Below are 20000 nucleotides of genomic sequence, written 5' to 3'. Positions count from 1 at the left end.
AAGCCACTGCAAAATCAGTCACTCTTTCTCCCCCGTCATTTCTCTTGCCCACACCCCAACCTCCTTGCACTCTCTCTATCCAATCAAACTTTCCTCCAAATCTTTTGATAATGTTATTCCTACGCCATTTCTTCCTTCCATATTTGCTCCAATGTAATAAAATTTACAACCTTCGCCTAGTTCTATTGCCTTATTTTCCTTCCAACTGGTCTCCTGCACACACAACACTCCAATCTTCCTTCTCTTCATATGGTCAACCAGCTCCCGCCCTTTTCCACTCATTGTCCCCACATTCAGAGTTGCTAATCTCATCCTCTCCTCAGATATTTTCCTTTGAGCTTGCCGATTTTTCGGAGGGATCAGGCGACATCCCAACGCGTCGCCTACGGGGAACGCCCTAACATTAATTCTAATCTCATAATCTCCACTGGTCATATTGGTTTTGGCTAATTTTTCATGGCCGGATGCCTTTCCTGCCGCCAACCCTCCCCATTTACCCGGGCTTGGGACCTGCACCAAGTTGAGGCTGGCTTGCCCCCCTCAATGGCTGGGTTAATTTTTTTGGATTTTTCAAATTATATATATATATATATATATAAATATATATATATATATATATATATATATATATATATATATATATATATATATTAATAAATAAAATGAAATATGGAGTCCGAGCTTCCAGATGCAAATAGAATAATCTACAAGATGGATTCAGCAGAGGGAAGAAGTCACACTTGTTTTGGAATGGACTGTTCCTTGATAAAGATTCCCCTGTACTGTTTCTTTATCAGGTGGATAGATGCGAAGAAACAAGTCTGCTTTCCAGATGCAAATAAAATAATCTACAAGATGGATTCAGCAGAGGAAAGAAGTCGCACTGCACCTTTGTGTCTGTCTACCCTACTTTAAGCTTAAGTTTCCACTTTATTATTGGTCCTAGAATTGTCGTTAGTATTTTGAGAGAGTTTTTACGTTTATGTGGATGCACAAGAAGGGTGGACCGAGAATAGTAAAGTGATTCTAAGGATCGGTGGGGAAGTACTTGGAAAGTCATCAGGACAGTTGCGAGACCTGCAATGATGTATGGAGCAGAGACGTGGGCAATAAAGAAGATAGAAGAGAAGAAGCTGGAGGAGGGAGAGATGAGAATGTTGAAATGAATGTGTGGGGTAATAAGAAGAGATAAGATACGGAATGAGGTAATTAGGGGTACCACAGGAGTTAGAAAACTATCAGATAAGATCCAAGGAAGTAGACTGAGGTGGTATGGTCAGGTCATGAGAAGAGATGAAGAGTATATTGGGAGGAGAGTGATGGAAGTGGAGGTACAGTGAAGGAGAAGGAGAGGGAGACCGAAGCAAAGGTGGATGGACTGTATCAAGGATGACCTTCCATCAAAGGGCTTAACCGGTGATGAAGTGTGGGACGGAGGTAGATGGAGAACGCTGGCCAGAAACATCGACCCCACATAAAAGTGGGAAAAGATGCAGACAAAGAAGAAGAAGAAGATTATTATAATTATTAATTATCATTATTATTGATTATTATTATTAAACACCGTCTTCTGAATGGAGAGGAGAAATTTGTCCGGGAAATCTGTCCATAGAGTTGGTGATTCAAAAATGTCCTGGAGATCACCAACTCTACAGGATATACTACCAACATGCCAGAAAAAGAAATAGTCATGGGAAGGACATATTATGAGAATGACAGACAATAGATGGACATTAAGAATAACAGAATGGGTCCCTAGAGATTACAAAATAAGCAGTGAAAGGAAGAGAAGACGATGGATTGACAAACTAAGAAAGTTTGACGGTGTGAAGTGGCATAGAAATACCATAAACAAACGCAAGTATAAGGATCGGCCTGAGGCCTTTGTTCTGATGTGGAATATTAACGGCTAATGATGATGGTTATCATACTATTTATCGCAAGTAATCATTATTATTATATCAAGCTAAGCTACAACTCTAGTCGGAAAAGCCGGCTGCTATAAGCACAAGGGCTTCAACAGGAAAAAAAAGCCTAATGAAGTAAGGAATGGTAATAAAATAATTCTACATGAGAAGTAATGAATTGAGTATATAAATTATCTTGAGATTTGTAATAACGTTGAAATATATCTGCCAAACGTAAACTATGAAGAAAGACTTATGTCAGCTTATTCATCATAAAAACATTCGCTGCAAGTTTGAATTTTATTAACCTCCACCGATTCAACTGCCTAATTAGGCAGATCATTCCCACTGTCTGGTTTCATATATATATATATATATATATATATATATATATATATATATATATATATATATATATATATATATATATATGTATATAAATATATACCAATATATATATATATATGGATAAATATCAACACAACATCGTGTTCAAATAGAAATAAATTTCTACCTCATACTTGGGATCGAACGCTAGCCCCTTCTAATGAAAGGCCAGGTCGAAACCAACCATGCCACGAGAGCCCATAAAAGGAAATCTGAACCTGACCCTAATCTAGCTGTCCGAGGATTTACCTGGTGAGACATCAGTCTCTTTACCAGCGAGTTTTACCAGATTTCCCCGGGCCACCACGTGACACAATTGGTAGTAATTCATTCAAATTACCCCTAATGAGTCAATATGGATAAATATCAACACAACATCGTGTTCAAATAGAAATAAATTTCTACCTCATACTTGGGATCGAACGCTAGCCCCTTCTAATGAAAGGCCAGGTCGAAACCAACCATGCCACGAGAGCCCATAAAAGGAAATCTGAACCTGACCCTAATCTAGCTGTCCGAGGATTTACCTGGTGAGACATCAGTCTCTTTACCAGCGAGTTTTACCAGATTTCCCCGGGCCACCACGTGACACAATTGGTAGTAATTCATTCAAATTACCCCTAATGAGTCAATATGGATAAATATCAACACAACATCGTGTTCAAATAGAAATAAATTTCTACCTCATACTTGGGATCGAACGCTAGCCCCTTCTAATGAAAGGCCAGGTCGAAACCAACCATGCCACGAGAGCCCATAAAAGGAAATCTGAACCTGACCCTAATCTAGCTGTCCGAGGATTTACCTGGTGAGACATCAGTCTCTTTACCAGCGAGTTTTACCAGATTTCCCCGGGCCACCACGTGACACAATTGGTAGTAATTCATTCAAATTACCCCTAATGAGTCAATATGGATAAGTATCAACACAACATCGTGTTCAAATAGAAATAAATTTCTACCTCATACTTGGGATCGAACGCTAGCCCCTTCTAATGAAAGGCCAGGTCGAAACCAACCATGCCACGAGAGCCCATAAAAGGAAATCTGAACCTGACCCTAATCTAGCTGTCCGAGGATTTACCTGGTGAGACATCAGTCTCTTTACCAGCGAGTTTTACCAGATTTCCCCGGGCCACCACGTGACACAATTGGTAGTAATTCATTCAAATTACCCCTAATGAGTCAATATGGATAAATATCAACACAACATCGTGTTCAAATAGAAATAAATTTCTACCTCATACTTGGGATCGAACGCTAGCCCCTTCTAATGAAAGGCCAGGTCGAAACCAACCATGCCACGAGAGCCCATAAAAGGAAATCTGAACCTGACCCTAATCTAGCTGTCCGAGGATTTACCTGGTGAGACATCAGTCTCTTTACCAGCGAGTTTTACCAGATTTCCCCGGGCCACCACGTGACACAATTGGTAGTAATTCATTCAAATTACCCCTAATGAGTCAATATGGATAAATATCAACACAACATCGTGTTCAAATAGAAATAAATTTCTACCTCATACTTGGGATCGAACGCTAGCCCCTTCTAATGAAAGGCCAGGTCGAAACCAACCATGCCACGAGAGCCCATAAAAGGAAATCTGAACCTGACCCTAATCTAGCTGTCCGAGGATTTACCTGGTGAGACATCAGTCTCTTTACCAGCGAGTTTTACCAGATTTCCCCGGGCCACCACGTGACACAATTGGTAGTAATTCATTCAAATTACCCCTAATGAGTCAATATGGATAAATATCAACACAACATCGTGTTCAAATAGAAATAAATTTCTACCTCATACTTGGGATCGAACGCTAGCCCCTTCTAATGAAAGGCCAGGTCGAAACCAACCATGCCACGAGAGCCCATAAAAGGAAATCTGAACCTGACCCTAATCTAGCTGTCCGAGGATTTACCTGGTGAGACATCAGTCTCTTTACCAGCGAGTTTTACCAGATTTCCCCGGGCCACCACGTGACACAATTGGTAGTAATTCATTCAAATTACCCCTAATGAGTCAATATGGATAAATATCAACACAACATCGTGTTCAAATAGAAATAAATTTCTACCTCATACTTGGGATCGAACGCTAGCCCCTTCTAATGAAAGGCCAGGTCGAAACCAACCATGCCACGAGAGCCCATAAAAGGAAATCTGAACCTGACCCTAATCTAGCTGTCCGAGGATTTACCTGGTGAGACATCAGTCTCTTTACCAGCGAGTTTTACCAGATTTCCCCGGGCCACCACGTGATGTCTCACCAGGTAAATCCTCGGACAGCTAGATTAGGGTCAGGTTCAGATTTCCTTTTATGGGCTCTCGTGGCATGGTTGGTTTCGACCTGGCCTTTCATTAGAAGGGGCTAGCGTTCGATCCCAAGTATGAGGTAGAAATTTATTTCTATTTGAACACGATGTTGTGTTGATATTTATCCATATTGACTCATTAGGGGTAATTTGAATGAATTACTACCAATTGTGTCACGTGGTGGCCCGGGGAAATCTGGTAAAACTCGCTGGTAAAGAGACTGATGTCTCACCAGGTAAATCCTCGGACAGCTAGATTAGGGTCAGGTTCAGATTTCCTTTTATGGGCTCTCGTGGCATGGTTGGTTTCGACCTGGCCTTTCATTAGAAGGGGCTAGCGTTCGATCCCAAGTATGAGGTAGAAATTTATTTCTATTTGAACACGATGTTGTGTTGATATTTATCCATATTGACTCATTAGGGGTAATTTGAATGAATTACTACCAATTGTGTCACGTGGTGGCCCGGGGAAATCTGGTAAAACTCGCTGGTAAAGAGACTGATGTCTCACCAGGTAAATCCTCGGACAGCTAGATTAGGGTCAGGTTCAGATTTCCTTTTATGGGCTCTCGTGGCATGGTTGGTTTCGACCTGGCCTTTCATTAGAAGGGGCTAGCGTTCGATCCCAAGTATGAGGTAGAAATTTATTTCTATTTGAACACGATGTTGTGTTGATATTTATCCATATTGACTCATTAGGGGTAATTTGAATGAATTACTACCAATTGTGTCACGTGGTGGCCCGGGGAAATCTGGTAAAACTCGCTGGTAAAGAGACTGATGTCTCACCAGGTAAATCCTCGGACAGCTAGATTAGGGTCAGGTTCAGATTTCCTTTTATGGGCTCTCGTGGCATGGTTGGTTTCGACCTGGCCTTTCATTAGAAGGGGCTAGCGTTCGATCCCAAGTATGAGGTAGAAATTTATTTCTATTTGAACACGATGTTGTGTTGATATTTATCCATATTGACTCATTAGGGGTAATTTGAATGAATTACTACCAATTGTGTCACGTGGTGGCCCGGGGAAATCTGGTAAAACTCGCTGGTAAAGAGACTGATGTCTCACCAGGTAAATCCTCGGACAGCTAGATTAGGGTCAGGTTCAGATTTCCTTTTATGGGCTCTCGTGGCATGGTTGGTTTCGACCTGGCCTTTCATTAGAAGGGGCTAGCGTTCGATCCCAAGTATGAGGTAGAAATTTATTTCTATTTGAACACGATGTTGTGTTGATATTTATCCATATTGACTCATTAGGGGTAATTTGAATGAATTACTACCAATTGTGTCACGTGGTGGCCCGGGGAAATCTGGTAAAACTCGCTGGTAAAGAGACTGATGTCTCACCAGGTAAATCCTCGGACAGCTAGATTAGGGTCAGGTTCAGATTTCCTTTTATGGGCTCTCGTGGCATGGTTGGTTTCGACCTGGCCTTTCATTAGAAGGGGCTAGCGTTCGATCCCAAGTATGAGGTAGAAATTTATTTCTATTTGAACACGATGTTGTGTTGATATTTATCCATATTGACTCATTAGGGGTAATTTGAATGAATTACTACCAATTGTGTCACGTGGTGGCCCGGGGAAATCTGGTAAAACTCGCTGGTAAAGAGACTGATGTCTCACCAGGTAAATCCTCGGACAGCTAGATTAGGGTCAGGTTCAGATTTCCTTTTATGGGCTCTCGTGGCATGGTTGGTTTCGACCTGGCCTTTCATTAGAAGGGGCTAGCATTCGATCCCAAGTATGAGGTAGAAATATATATATATATATATATATACACATATATATATATATATATATATATATATATATATATATATATATATATATATACACTGACGCTTTCTCTAAAAAGAAGAGTATTCAATCAGATGGTCTTTCCAGTAATAACTTATGCATCAGAATCTTGAGCGGTACTAAATCCTTAAAACATAAGCTATTATTATTATTATTATTATTATTATTATTATTATTATTATTATTATTACTCGCTAAGCTACAACCGTAATTGGAAAAACAGTATACTATAAGCCAAGGGACTCCAACAGGGAAAATAGCCCAGTGAGGAAAGGAAACAAGGAAAATATAAAATACTTTAAGAACAGTAACAATATCAAAATAAAAATTTTCTATATAAACTATAAAAGCTTTAACAAAACCAGAGGAAGAGAAATGAGATAGAATAGTATGCCCGAGTGTACTCTCAAGCTAAAGAACTCTAACCCAAGAGAATGGAAGACCATGGTACAGAGGCTATGACACTACCCAAGACTAGAGAACAAAGGCTTGATTTTGGAGTGTCCTTCTCCTAGAAGAGCTGCTTACCATAACTAAAGAGTGTCTTAACCTTTACCAAGAGGAAAGTGGACACTGAACAATTACAGTGCAGTAGTTAACCCGTTTAGAGAAGAAGAGTTGTTTGGTAATCTTAGTGTTGTCAAGTGTATGAGGACAGAAGAGAATATGTAAAGAATAGGCCAGACTATTCGGTGTATGTGTAGGCAAATGGGAAATGAACCGTAACCAGAGAGAAGGATCTGATGTAGTACTATCTGGCCAATCAAAGCACCCCATAACTCTCTGGCAGTAGTATTTCAACGGGTGGCTGGTGCCCTGGCCAACCTTCTACCGAGTAACTGGTTACAACTCAAAGAGCTATGGAAAGAATTATCATTGGAATAACAATAGGAGAAAGAAGAAGAGAAAAATCCATACGAGAGCAAACGAAAGCAAAGTATACTCTACCAACATGAAAGAAAAATAAGTGGACATAGGCAGGATATGTAATGAGAATGACAGAAATAGATGAGCATTAAGAATAACTGAACAGGTCCATAGAGATTACAATAGAAACACGGGAAAGAAGAGAAGACGATGGATCGACGAACTAAAAAGGTTTTGCGGGTGTGGAATGACATAGAAAGAAAATGAACAGAAAAAAAGTAGGACATGTCTGAGGCCTTTGGTCTTGAGTGGACTTGGAACGTCTGATATTAATGGTGATATATGTATACATTCATGGAAAGTAATTCTACGCTGTTAATGATTGCGTGAGTAAATTAGTATATTAATTTATTCTATATTAAGCCAGACGGGAAAAAAAAAAAAACATGCTTATCCACGTACACACAAACAAGCCATTTAAAGGTTTACTGAAATTTACACCAAATCTAGGCGATCATATTTACCATGTTCATTTGAGGAATTATATAATTCTAATAACTAGCAATCTATTTTCCAATAAATTAGTCGTATCAACACTAGAAATATCATAGTTGTTAATATTTGAATTGCTATTTCACTTATCCCTCACTCTAATATGTCGAAAATCTGAGACCTTTTGATGAAAACAATGTAAATGACACAAACAGTACATAAAGTTCTATTTGTGATTGCATTTATGAAATGCGAAATTTAGTGGCCTACCTTTACTTTAATAACCTATGAACCAATATTCGATAACTATCTGTGCCCTTGAGTGCAATCGTCTTCAGTGATATGCATTTTATCTTAATTAAAGGGAAATAATTCACGGGAATAACTTACCGACAATTCAAACTCGGCAACTGCTAGCCGGTACTGTGAAAGCAAAGCTATTGTCTCTCCCAGAAGTGCAGTGATTGGCTGTGGGCATGCAAGTGGTGAGGAGTTCAGCCAATCAGAAAGCGTCATACGTCACGAGATTCTCCATCTCCAGTCACAGGTCGACACTCGCTTTTGTAAACAAACTAGTGTTCTCTTGCACGTTCCTCTATTAAGTCGATAAGTCTTACTGTCCTACGCACTTGTGAATATATATAGTTTACCGGTAATTCGGATAATGTTTGGTGTGTTTGTTCAAATGTGTCATCAAGCAATACAGTCTTCTTTCCTCTGCCAAGGTAAAGAGTGTTTTTTAAGGTCGTTCGGGCCAACATAACCCTATGAATTGACAACTAACACTTGATGAGAATATATCGTATAGTAAAAGCGTTGTTCACTAGTGATTCTCAAGATGATGATAGCTATAAGGATATAGATAAATATTGGTGTTGATGTTCATAAGATACTGAGATCGAATGTGAGATAGCCGAAAAAAATGAAAGAAAGTGACGAGCCGTGACGTTGGTGTAGCGAGTGTTCATTCTTTCGATATCGTGTACGTTACTCCTTGCATCTGTTTAGTTCATAGTCTCTGGGTAGGCAGAAGCCTTGTATTTTGCACTTATTAAAAGAACGAGGATTTCAGTATATCCTCTCCAGCCAAGGATGAGTGCTCTGCCTGCAGTCTACAACAATAACAATTGGTCCTGATATATTCAGATTACTATGTTGAGAAACAGATCAAACAGGAAGTCTCAACACTGAACGTAACTATGCCTTGAGTTACCAGTTAGTTGATCTTATAAAGGTTAAGTTTAATTGTTCAACTTTTTTTATTTTTATTTAACGGCCGAAAATGCAAATTCATATTTGCTTGGGATGAGACGCCCCCGGGTAGGTGCGTTATGAATAGGGTAATTGTCTCCTTTCATTACCAGAAAATATTGGCAGAGAAGAAGATAGCCAGTAAATAATGACAATTATATTATTTTGACTTGGTGATCTTTATAGTTTATTTTATTTCAAGGTCAGTTTGATTGTTTGTAACTATTGAAGGAACGTTAAAACGCAACTTTTACATTTGTAATGACCCAGAATTTGTGGAATGTATTGGCTTTCCTTACCCGACATTACCCGACACCACAACTTTCTCATAAAGTCACAAATACTGCAGTCATGAAATATCCTCCTGGCTTAATACCGGTGTGGCAGATTATCCTACGAGTCACAGACTAGTATAAATACTGCAGATAACACTAATTTAATAAAAGGTCCTTAGCAAACGCAAAGGGCTTGGTAGTCCTAGGGTGTTTTGTGCAACTTCCTGTCAAGTACGAGAGAGAGAGAGAGAGAGAGAGAGAGAGAGACTACCTCACCCTACAGAAGTCATGGGATTTTCTTCAGTAATTTATTTGATAGCACATCCCTCACAGCAATAGAGGTTAAGTAACCTATGGACGAGATACAAGACTCAAACGGTCATGAGGAAGAGACTGAAAGTGCCCTTAACCTGGCAGAGGACATAGGAAATCTTGGACATAACCTTTTCCTGGTGACCTCAAAAGAGCGGATTTGTGTCGTCGACCTGTAAGTATTGGAAGAGGACTTCGCTGAATGGTGAGTACTACATCTTCTCTCCTAGGTTAGCTAGTGATAAGGATTTTTCTTTAAAATAGTAGGGAGCCATTCTAATTTGTTGTTGTTTGAATTTATTATTATTGATAATTTATTTCGAACTGTTTTGTTTCTTCAGTATATCTCCAACATATAGGCCTATGTTGATACGTAGCCTATTAGTAGATTCTGCAACTTATATAATTACCCCAAATTTCCCTTCCCGCACAAATACATTTTCATGCTTCATGACTTTGCAATCTTCTTATTTGTACTTACGTGCCACACAGGATTCATCTCTAGAGTTGGAAAAAATGTTACTCTTTGCAAGTTAATCCTATGAATCATCATAAAAAATCATATAAAAGTCATCAGTGGATGGTTTACATAATTTTATTCAAACGAATAATTTATAAATTGCAGGTAGGCCTACTTGGACCACAAAAATGGGAATTCATTCTCGGAAAACTTAATAACACGCAGCCATTCTAATTATAATCATTGTTAGTAATACGAGTAAAAAAAGTGACACTTTATTCAGCCTAATGGCTTCATGGCTTGTTATCTATTTTTTTTATTCAATTGATAGGGATTATTCTATTAACAGTAATTACTAGTAATCGATATTAAGTTGTATTAATAACTAATTGCTACCAGGAATCAACGTTATTTTTTCATTTATATAGTGAAACGAAGCCAAACAAACGGTCTAACGCTTTTTCAGAACCGTTATAAAGTTTGAAAATGTTACTGGTGATGCTCGTAATATTTTAACCTTTATTTTGGTAATTGTATCTCCATGTTATAAATCAAATTGCCATTCTTTTAGTTTTGAACTTTAACCATTTTTCCAATCATTTAGTTCCATCGTCTCCTTGCTACGTCCGGAGCCCTCTTGTGGCCAGCGGTGGAAAACGAAAAGTAACTTGGAAAATGATGAGGGATGAGAAGACATAAATTCTTGTTTCTCGGAATGTCGAAGATTTATGATCAATATCAGGTTGGGGAATTCGGAGAAAAAATGGCCCTTTTTTTCCACATATGGTGATTAAGTGATACGTACAGAAGCTGCTTTCCTGTTACAAAGCGACCTCTCTCTCTCTCTCTCTCTCTCTCTCTCTCTCTCTCTCTCTCTCTCTCTCTCTCTCTCTCTCTCTCTCTCTCTCTCTCGTGTGTGTGCGTGCGTGCGTGATAATACACAAAAGATTAGTGGGTAATCCAATTCTTCAAGAAAATATAGTTAAATGAGCAAGTAACGATTCTGCAGAGGTACATAAAGCCTAGCTTGCAAAACTAAATCATCCAGAATTTATGGCTCCAAACACATAGACACACGTCTTGTATGTGTGTGTGCGCGTTTGTACGCGTGTATCAGAACAGACACACACACACACACACACACACACACACACACACACACACACACATATATATATATATATATATATATATATATATATATATATATATATATATATTTATATAGTAATCAGCATTGAGATGAAAAAATAATGAATTAGAATAGCACCTAATTAATGACATTGATCCTTAGCATATATACATTCTAAATATTTCTTTGGTATTCATTTATATTCGAAGATGTATAAAATGAATATATCCAATTTGTACAGCTTTCACTCACGGTCATGCGTTATTAGGCCTAGATTAAGAACCTAAATGAATGTGGATCATTAATTCCGTCGATTAAGTGCCGTAATCTGGTTTTAAAAACCATTTTAATCTTCTATAGATTTACCTACTTTAAATGATGTGTCCCAAAGATATCTAGATTGTTTCACCAAGAGCTTTGGATCCTAGATTTGAAATGATACATAAAGTAATGTATGGTCAAGCTTTACTGTAGCAAACTTTAAAAACACGAATACACACACACACACACACACACACACACACACACATATATATATATATATATATATATATATATATATATATATATATATATATATATATATATTTATGTAGACAGAAAACTATCTTTATATATTTGAATGAGTTCACCAGTCCCATATGATTTTGGATTACCAATAGTGACAATATAGTTCTCGAACTATTCAAATAGAGTTAGGCTACATCGGGACTCGACAGGAAGGTAGATATGTATTAATCTTTTTACTAGTTGTTTTCGCGATCATAGGGAATTACTGGTATGGAGCTCAGAACAGTAGATTATAGCATATTGCCAAGATGTTTATAAATATGTGAACAATTACGTACAAATAAGTTTAACTAATAACCAGGTAATTTTCATTTTTTTAATAGTATATTATGTTATACAGCGGTAGAACTGCATATCGGTACTTATAATACTTTCACAAATGTTAAGACCAGTCCATGATTTTAAATATATTATTTGGTAAGTTTATGTTGCTGGTACCGTAAAAGATTTGCCTCAAATCAAAATAATTTTCTGAAGGCCACCTAATATGTTTACCACACCTGTGTATTGAGATATTTCGTTTACTTTTTTGTCATGGCTTGTGGTTTCTCTAACTTTTACGTTTGTTAGATTTTGTTGCTTTAAAAGTTCAGGAAATAAATTATCTAAAATGCTCTATCGTAAGAGTTCTTTTAGGTCTACGACTTAGATAGTTTTACTTTTTAAGGTAATAATGATCAGACTCGAGGTGGTAACAGTTATACAAAAAAAAAAAAAAAAGTAAAAAGATTAGATAAAATAGATGGCTTGACCAAAATATACGTTTATTACATGGTTAAAGGGCATAGAAAAATTTACAAAAATGTCACTTAGTGCAAATAAAGGAGTATCATGCAGGTTTTATTAAACATAATCATTTATGTTAATTTACGAACCAAACACTCGTGTGCTAAGTCGAGAAAAATCTCAAAAGTATCGCATTCAATTAAAGAAATACAAAAAATGCTTATGTGCTGCTACAGGTAAAGCACCGGTCCAAATTATACAATTGTTTAGACCAACAATTAAATACACAACTGAATTTCGTTAGGAACAAAGTGCATAAAAGTTTAAGCTTAGTAATTAGACCGAATAACAAAACAGCGATAATACAGTTCTTATCCCCCCCCCCCTTTTTTTTAAGCAATTCCAACATACAAAGGTATTATGCTTAGACAGTTATAGTAATAGGCCTACTTGAGTACCACAAACAGTTCTTATACAAAAATGGTACTAGGCTTAGACAGTTATATTAACACTTGAGTACCATAAGCTTTTCAAACACAAAAATAGTACAGCACTAGGCTTAAACAGTTAACTTGTAGCATAACTCGAGTACCATAAGCAATTCAATCACGAAAATGGTTCTAGGCATAGACAGTTACACTGTCGTATAATCGAATGCCATAAGCAATTCAAACACGAAAATGGCACTAGGCATAGACAGTTACACTGTCGTATAATCGAATGCCGTAAGCAATTCAAACACGAAAATGGCACTAGGCATAGACAGTTACACTGTCGTATAATTGAGTACCGTAAGCAATTCAAACACGAAAATGGTACTAGGCTTAGACAGTTAAAGTGTAGTACAACTTGAGTACCATAAGCAATTAAAACACAAAAATAGTTTTAGCTTAGACAGTCACACTGTTGTATAACTTGAGTACCATTAGCAATTCAAACGCAAAAAATGGTACTAGACGTAGACAATTACACTGTACAGTAGTATAACTTGAGTACCATAAGCAACTCAAACGCAAAAATGGTACTAGGCCTAGGCAGTTACACTGTATAGTAGTATAGCTTGAGTACCATAGGCAATTCAAACACAAAAGGCTTATAGGCTTAAATAATACCATGAGCAATACAAATACAAAGTTAGTACGTGGCTTAGACAGTCATATAATTAATTTATTACTATAAGCAGTGCAAACACGAAAATGGTGTTAATGTGGAGATCAGATGTGTTCGAGAGAACAGTGATATCAATGGTCGAAGAGAAAATTAATTTTTGACCTGATTTTCTGAAGGGCGTTTAAGACTTCAAGTTGAGTGCGAAGAAGTGTGTCGCTGCCTCTGCAATACTTGGATACGTATTATACTGCTGTGTCACGTGATACATCACAAAACCTCTTTCCTAAATTTATGCTCTCGGAAGGATTTTTGTAATAAAGAAACTTCTACATACCATAGGCGGTCAATAAAATTATAGGGTTTTAATTGATGAAAACACTTTAAACAAACCAAATTACCAAGATAAAACAATTACTCAAACCGAGACTCGTCCTAAATTATTTAGGCTAAATATCGCCAGTTCCTTTCCTACTTCCACTTATGCCTGGACATTATCTGATTTGTTTCTTTCTCATCCTTTTCAGATTTCCTATAGCGCGTTAGATTTTTCCTGTGTCATAATAAAAGTACACTTCATTAGTAATTTATGCATACTAGTAGATTCATTAGAACTAACAATTCATTAACGTATTTGATATATGTATGACGGAGATATTATAATACAACTTAATGATAATAGTTATAAATATATTTACTATTGGTTATCATATCACCGTAATGATTTTATGCTCTTAAGACTTAGTAATCCTCACCGTGATAGGTTATTTTTGACAATGTCCCTCATAGAAATGGAATAGCTTTATATATTCAGACTTTGTTTGCTTAATGTGGATCTATAACAAGCGAATAAAAAAAAAATCAAACGTATATATAGAAACCTAAGAGCACTGAATTTAGAGCATTTTAAGATTTTTATAACGAGTAACGCATGTCTGGTTCTTTGGCTTGGTTTGTTTTAACATCTTCATATTCATTAGGAACAAGTTTACCATATCTTAAATATGAAGATTAACGAGGAAACCAAGAACATCCAACAGCCTTTATATGATTTTTTTATCTTTTAGGGAAAAGGTAAAGTGATTTGGAAGAAAAGTGTTTAATTAAAATGACAAAGCATCTCCTCTATATGATAAAGATCAAGTGTGAATATATATATATATATATATATATATATATATATATATATATATATATATATATATATATATATATATATATATATATGGATGTATATATTTGTCACGATCATGGGAAGAGGGAGTAGCAAGAGGGGGTACCCCGTGAGGTACGCTCTTACTTGTTTACTTTTTTTGGGTTTAAATCCAACCCTCCAATGAAGTCGAGTGAACTTACTCTCGGGCGGGTCCATATTAATCATCTAACGAAACATTTTCATTATAACTTATACTATTCTTTGATTGTATCATCTTCCAAATCATATGATCTTGTGAAAAGTAATGTCTTTAATTTCTTCTTAAATTCAATTGCTCCCTTTAGGTCCTTCATTTCAGTTGGCAGTTTATTATAATGTCTAGGCGCACTGTAGCTAAAAGCCCTTTCACCAAATTTACTATTTGTTCTTGGTTCAGATAGCCTATGTTTGTCACTCATGTGACTTATGTTAACATTTGTTTCTAGTTCTAGTTTGTTCAGGCATTCTTTTAGATATTTTGGTTCAGTATCTTAAACGTTAGTAAGAGTAGCTTGTATTCAATTCTCGCTTTTACCGGCAGCCAGTGTAATTTAATTAGTGCAGGGGTGACTCTTTCCCTATTGTGTAGTCCTTTTATTAATCTAACAGCTCTGTTTTGTACTCTCTAAATTTTCTTCAGCTGATAATTTGGTAAGCCATAGAACAGTGAGTTGCAGTAGTCAATTCTTGAAAATATGTGGTGATTAATGAGTATGGACATAGATTTTTCATCTAAGTATTTACTAATAAATGCTATGTTTTTAATATGATAGTTACAATTTCTTACCATATTATTTATATGTTCATTCATTGTCAGTCTATCATCCATGATTACTCCAAGATTTCTAACAGATTTCTTTAGGTCAATGATCGATTGACCTATTTCAATTCTTTGGAAGCATTCGATTCTTTTTATATCTTTTTCATTTCCAAAAATAATACATTCACTTTTATCTTCATTGAGCTTGAGCTTTTTTGTTAACATCCAAGCCTTAATGTCATTCATTATTTCATGTATCTTTCTTTTAGCTTCATCAACTGATTCTGTTGGGAAATAGAATTGTGTATCATCAGCGTATAATTTAAATTTAACTCTGTGAGTTTCAAGGATATTTGCCAGTTCAATCGTGTAAATTTCAAACAGGAGAGGACCTAGTACACTGCCTTGAGGCACCCCTTTGGTTAGTTTTCTTGTCTCAGATTCAACATTTGATATTACTACTTTAACTTTGCGGTTTTCAAGATAACTCACAAACCAGTCATATGCTCGTTCTACGATGCCCACAGCTTTAAGGTCTTCCATCAGATATGTATGTTCTACAGTATCAAATGCTGCACTGAGATCAAGCATCACAAGAATGCAACACTTGCCATTTGTTATAATTTCTGTTATGTCATTTTTAATCGCTAACACTGTTGTTTCTGTGGAGTAATTTTCTCTGTATGCAGATTGATCATCAGGTATGGCATTAGCTTTTTTTCAGATGTTTCCAGGTTTGTTGTGTACAGCAGTTTCAATAATTTTCGAAAAATATGACAGATTTGATATTGGCCTATATGAACTTAAATTGTCTGCATCACCTTTTCCTTTATACACAGGCTTGATACATGCAAATTTTTCACAATCAGGGAAAACTGCCTGTGTTAGACTCATATTTACCATGTTTCGGTAGGTCTCTTGTAGTCTGGTGAAATTTTCTGCATCTTTTACATCGTTTATTGGAAATGGGTAATTTTCGCAGTAGGTTTTTTTACTTTATTATTCTCATAGAATCACTCTGACTTAACTCTTTGAATACCCTTAGCTTACTTACACCTGTTGCTGATGTATTCCTTTGTCCTGTTGTGCCGATGTTGTGAAAACTCTCTCTCTTTCATGTAAGGTTATCATTAAGTCATTGCTGATGTATTCCTTTGTCCTGTTGTGCCGATGTTGTGAAAACTCTCTCTCTTTCATGTAAGGTTATCATTAAGTCATTGCTGATGTATTCCTTTGTCCTGTTGTGCCGATGTTGTGAAAACTCTCTCTCTTTCATGTAAGGTTATCATTAAGTGAGTATCGTAATTTGATACCAATCACTTTTTCCAAGAATATATCAGTAAAGGTCCTATATAGCATATGTATAGTGTATATAGTATATACACACAGTACACATATTGTATATGTGTCTATATGTATATATACACGTATATACGTATATATATATATATATATATATATATATATATATATATATATATATATATATATATATATATGTATTTATATAAGTGTGTGTTTTCAATATATTAAAATTATATTTACTTTAAAAAAGAGAGCAAGAAACTACATGAATGATGATTTTGTATATGTCGAAGGTGAAAAAATTAGACGACATGTTGTATTCTTCTTAAAGAAATCCGACGTGAAATATATTCCCCCGTATATTTTGAAATTTAAAATAGGTCTTTCATTAAAATTCGAAACTATTACATTATGCAAACTCTCCGGCTTAGATCTGTAACTCTTCGGGGAATCCCACATCGAATTCATAATATACCTTTTTATGGGAAGAGAATAGACATCTTTCTATTATATGGTTGAGTGAAATGTTCTCAATGCTTTAGACTTATGCGTATTAATGTATGGAGATATAGGGAGATAACTTATTTATATTCTTCCTTCGGGTCCTTTGATGCTGTATGTTTCTAAGAAGAACTCTAAGAAAGAGTGAGTTGTTAAAATTAGTTGAATAGAAATTTCTCGAAAGTGGCTCAATTTTACAAGTAGATGTAAATGACGGATGGACAGACAAGGAAATATTAGTTTTTGCAACGCACAATCAGAAAGTAGTTTCATAACAGAAATTGAATTCACTGTCACTTAACTGTAGGGCAAGAAATAGTAACATGTTTTGAATACACTTTCTGTATAGGCATGTAATTACGTAAAAGAAACTACATAATTATTCATTGTACAGTATACTGCAAAACTGGTGATACTTTTTATTTTTGCTTCGGACAAGCGTTGTTCTTAAGTTGCCACTTAGTTATAAATCTTATATTTCACTTTATAAACATGTGTATGTATGAGACAAAGTTGTTCACATGTTATGGATAATTTTATCATTGAATAATGTTAGATCGTTAAAAAAACATTTCATTCTAAAATGGTACTTCAGAACAAAAAACAAATATGTTACTGTAGCACGAATTCCTTTGTCAATGTGACTCCGCTAGAGTCAGTGAGACTAATTTTTGAGCTGTCTGTCTGGATAAAAGGATTCAAACTGGGGAAGAGGGCGTTTAGATGGAGAACAGTTTAAGCAGAGCTCTGTAGTCTAATGATAACAATTTATGCATTGGGGGTATGATTTCAAAGTTATTAATTATTTTTTTCCTTTATGTGGTTTTGTGTATAACACAAACGTTAGTTAGGATCGTGATTTCAAAATTATTACAAGTCATAGTTTAGACTATAGTCAACGCTACTTACATAATTCAAGTCTCCCAATGGGATTGTTCAGTTTGAGGAAAAACTAACAAATAGATAAATAGATAAATAAATAAGCGAGTTGGTGAGTTATCTTTGGTATTATAAATACAATTAATTCTACCTTTCTATTATTGTACTTTTACTTTACGAACGGAAGACAGTAATAATAATAATAATAATAATAATAATAATAATAATAATAATAATAATAATAATAATAATAATGGTGATGATGATGATAGGATGGCTCTGGAGTCTAAGCCTATGCTATTGGCTTCTTCTTCGTCTTCTTCGATTGTGGAGCAGCGGGGTCTCACCTAGAGATGGCTTTTCAATTTTTCTCCATTGTATCGTTTAGCCATCTCTAAACAGATATTTCGTTGATGTTAACATAATTGGTTATATCTATTATATTATAGAGAATGTGGTGAAATAAGCTTAACTAGAATTTCAGTTATCCGGTAGCTGTTGAGTTGCTCTAGTCATATTTGAAGTGATGACTTGCTTGTGAGAGTGCCACCGTGAGACTGCCAGTTGATGCCCGGTAGACCCCGCTCACAACTACATCTCCAATACGTTCTTTACGTTAAATACATAACTATGGTGGCTAAAATGTCAGACTCGTTTAGTATTTATTTTATTTCATTTTTATCATAATTAAAGATTATTGCCTTAATTTTTCCATTATAGTGTAGCTGATATTTTGATTAAAAATACAGCATAAATTCTTTAAAATCCTGCTTAATGGACCGTATCATTTATTGAGCGAAGTTTCGAAATACCTCGTCCTGGGAACCTAACCTCATTAGAAATGTGAGAGTTGCTAGTTAGTAACTTAAGAACGAAAATCACTGAATTCACGTATCACCAGTTTTGCTGTATACTGTACCTCAATTGACATAATTTTTTCTAGAAGTTTAAAGATCACTCATGAACGTCTTAGGCAAGGGACAGGACAGTGTCATAGAGATCGACAATATATACATATGATCGAACCCAAGCTCCCTCTCTACACCTAGCTTGGACCATTGAGATCAGGCAATGGCTGATGAATCAGCAGGGAGACCTATAGGCTCATGAACTTCCCTAGGTCCACATACATAACTTACGACCTACGAATCGTTTAAACAGGCAAGGTTAGTGATATTGCCCTATCAAACAGGACAATGCCCTAGAGACTGGCCATATATTCATATGATAAGCACCTAAACCCCCTTTTCACCCAAGCTAGGACGAAGGAGGGCCAGCCAACGGCTGTTGATGATTAATTAGGGGATAGACCTATAGGCTGCCAGAGTGCCACTACCCTTTAACAAACCCATTGTTATTAACTAAGGAGGTAAGCCTTAAATAAGTAGTAGCTTTTTATTTTTAAACCTCTTCGAAAATTACGTTTAATATTATATACGGAAATGGTTTACGGACATAAATATATAAATGATTTATGCACAATAATTTTTAAATGTATATGTATGTATATATATACATACACACACACACACACACACACACACACACACACACACACACACACACACACACACACACACACACACACACATATATATATATATATATATATATATATATATATATATATATATATATATATATATATATATAATATGTGTAGTTTCTTCGTTTAGTGCTAAATCATGGAAACGCTACTCACAATTTAATGTCAATAATTAAAGACAGTGTTATTTTTTTTTTTTAGTGTTGATACATCATAACCTT

At 35.9% G+C, this 20000-nt stretch overlaps 2 protein-coding genes across 2 annotated transcripts in view; one reads left to right on the top strand and one right to left on the bottom strand.

Annotated features, from left to right (window-relative positions):
* Positions 1–8276, bottom strand: part of LOC137653995 (uncharacterized) — a 9230-nt gene extending 954 nt beyond the window's left edge. The window contains exon 1 of the mRNA XM_068387630.1: positions 8151–8276. Within this exon, the coding sequence (XP_068243731.1) occupies positions 8151–8276 (126 nt within the window). The remainder of the gene's footprint in view (positions 1–8150) is intronic.
* A 1505-nt stretch (positions 8277–9781) lies between these two features.
* Positions 9782–20000, top strand: part of LOC137654644 (pyruvate dehydrogenase phosphatase regulatory subunit, mitochondrial) — a 660498-nt gene continuing 650279 nt past the window's right edge. The window contains exon 1 of the mRNA XM_068388459.1: positions 9782–9803. The gene's annotated coding sequence lies outside the window, so the exon portion shown is untranslated. The remainder of the gene's footprint in view (positions 9804–20000) is intronic.

The sequence above is a fragment of the Palaemon carinicauda genome, chromosome 15, assembly GCF_036898095.1.
Source record: "Palaemon carinicauda isolate YSFRI2023 chromosome 15, ASM3689809v2, whole genome shotgun sequence".
In the NCBI taxonomy this organism is placed as follows: domain Eukaryota; kingdom Metazoa; phylum Arthropoda; class Malacostraca; order Decapoda; family Palaemonidae; genus Palaemon; species Palaemon carinicauda.
Note: the sequence above shows the minus strand (reverse complement) of the source record. Positions and strands in the feature narration are given on the sequence as shown.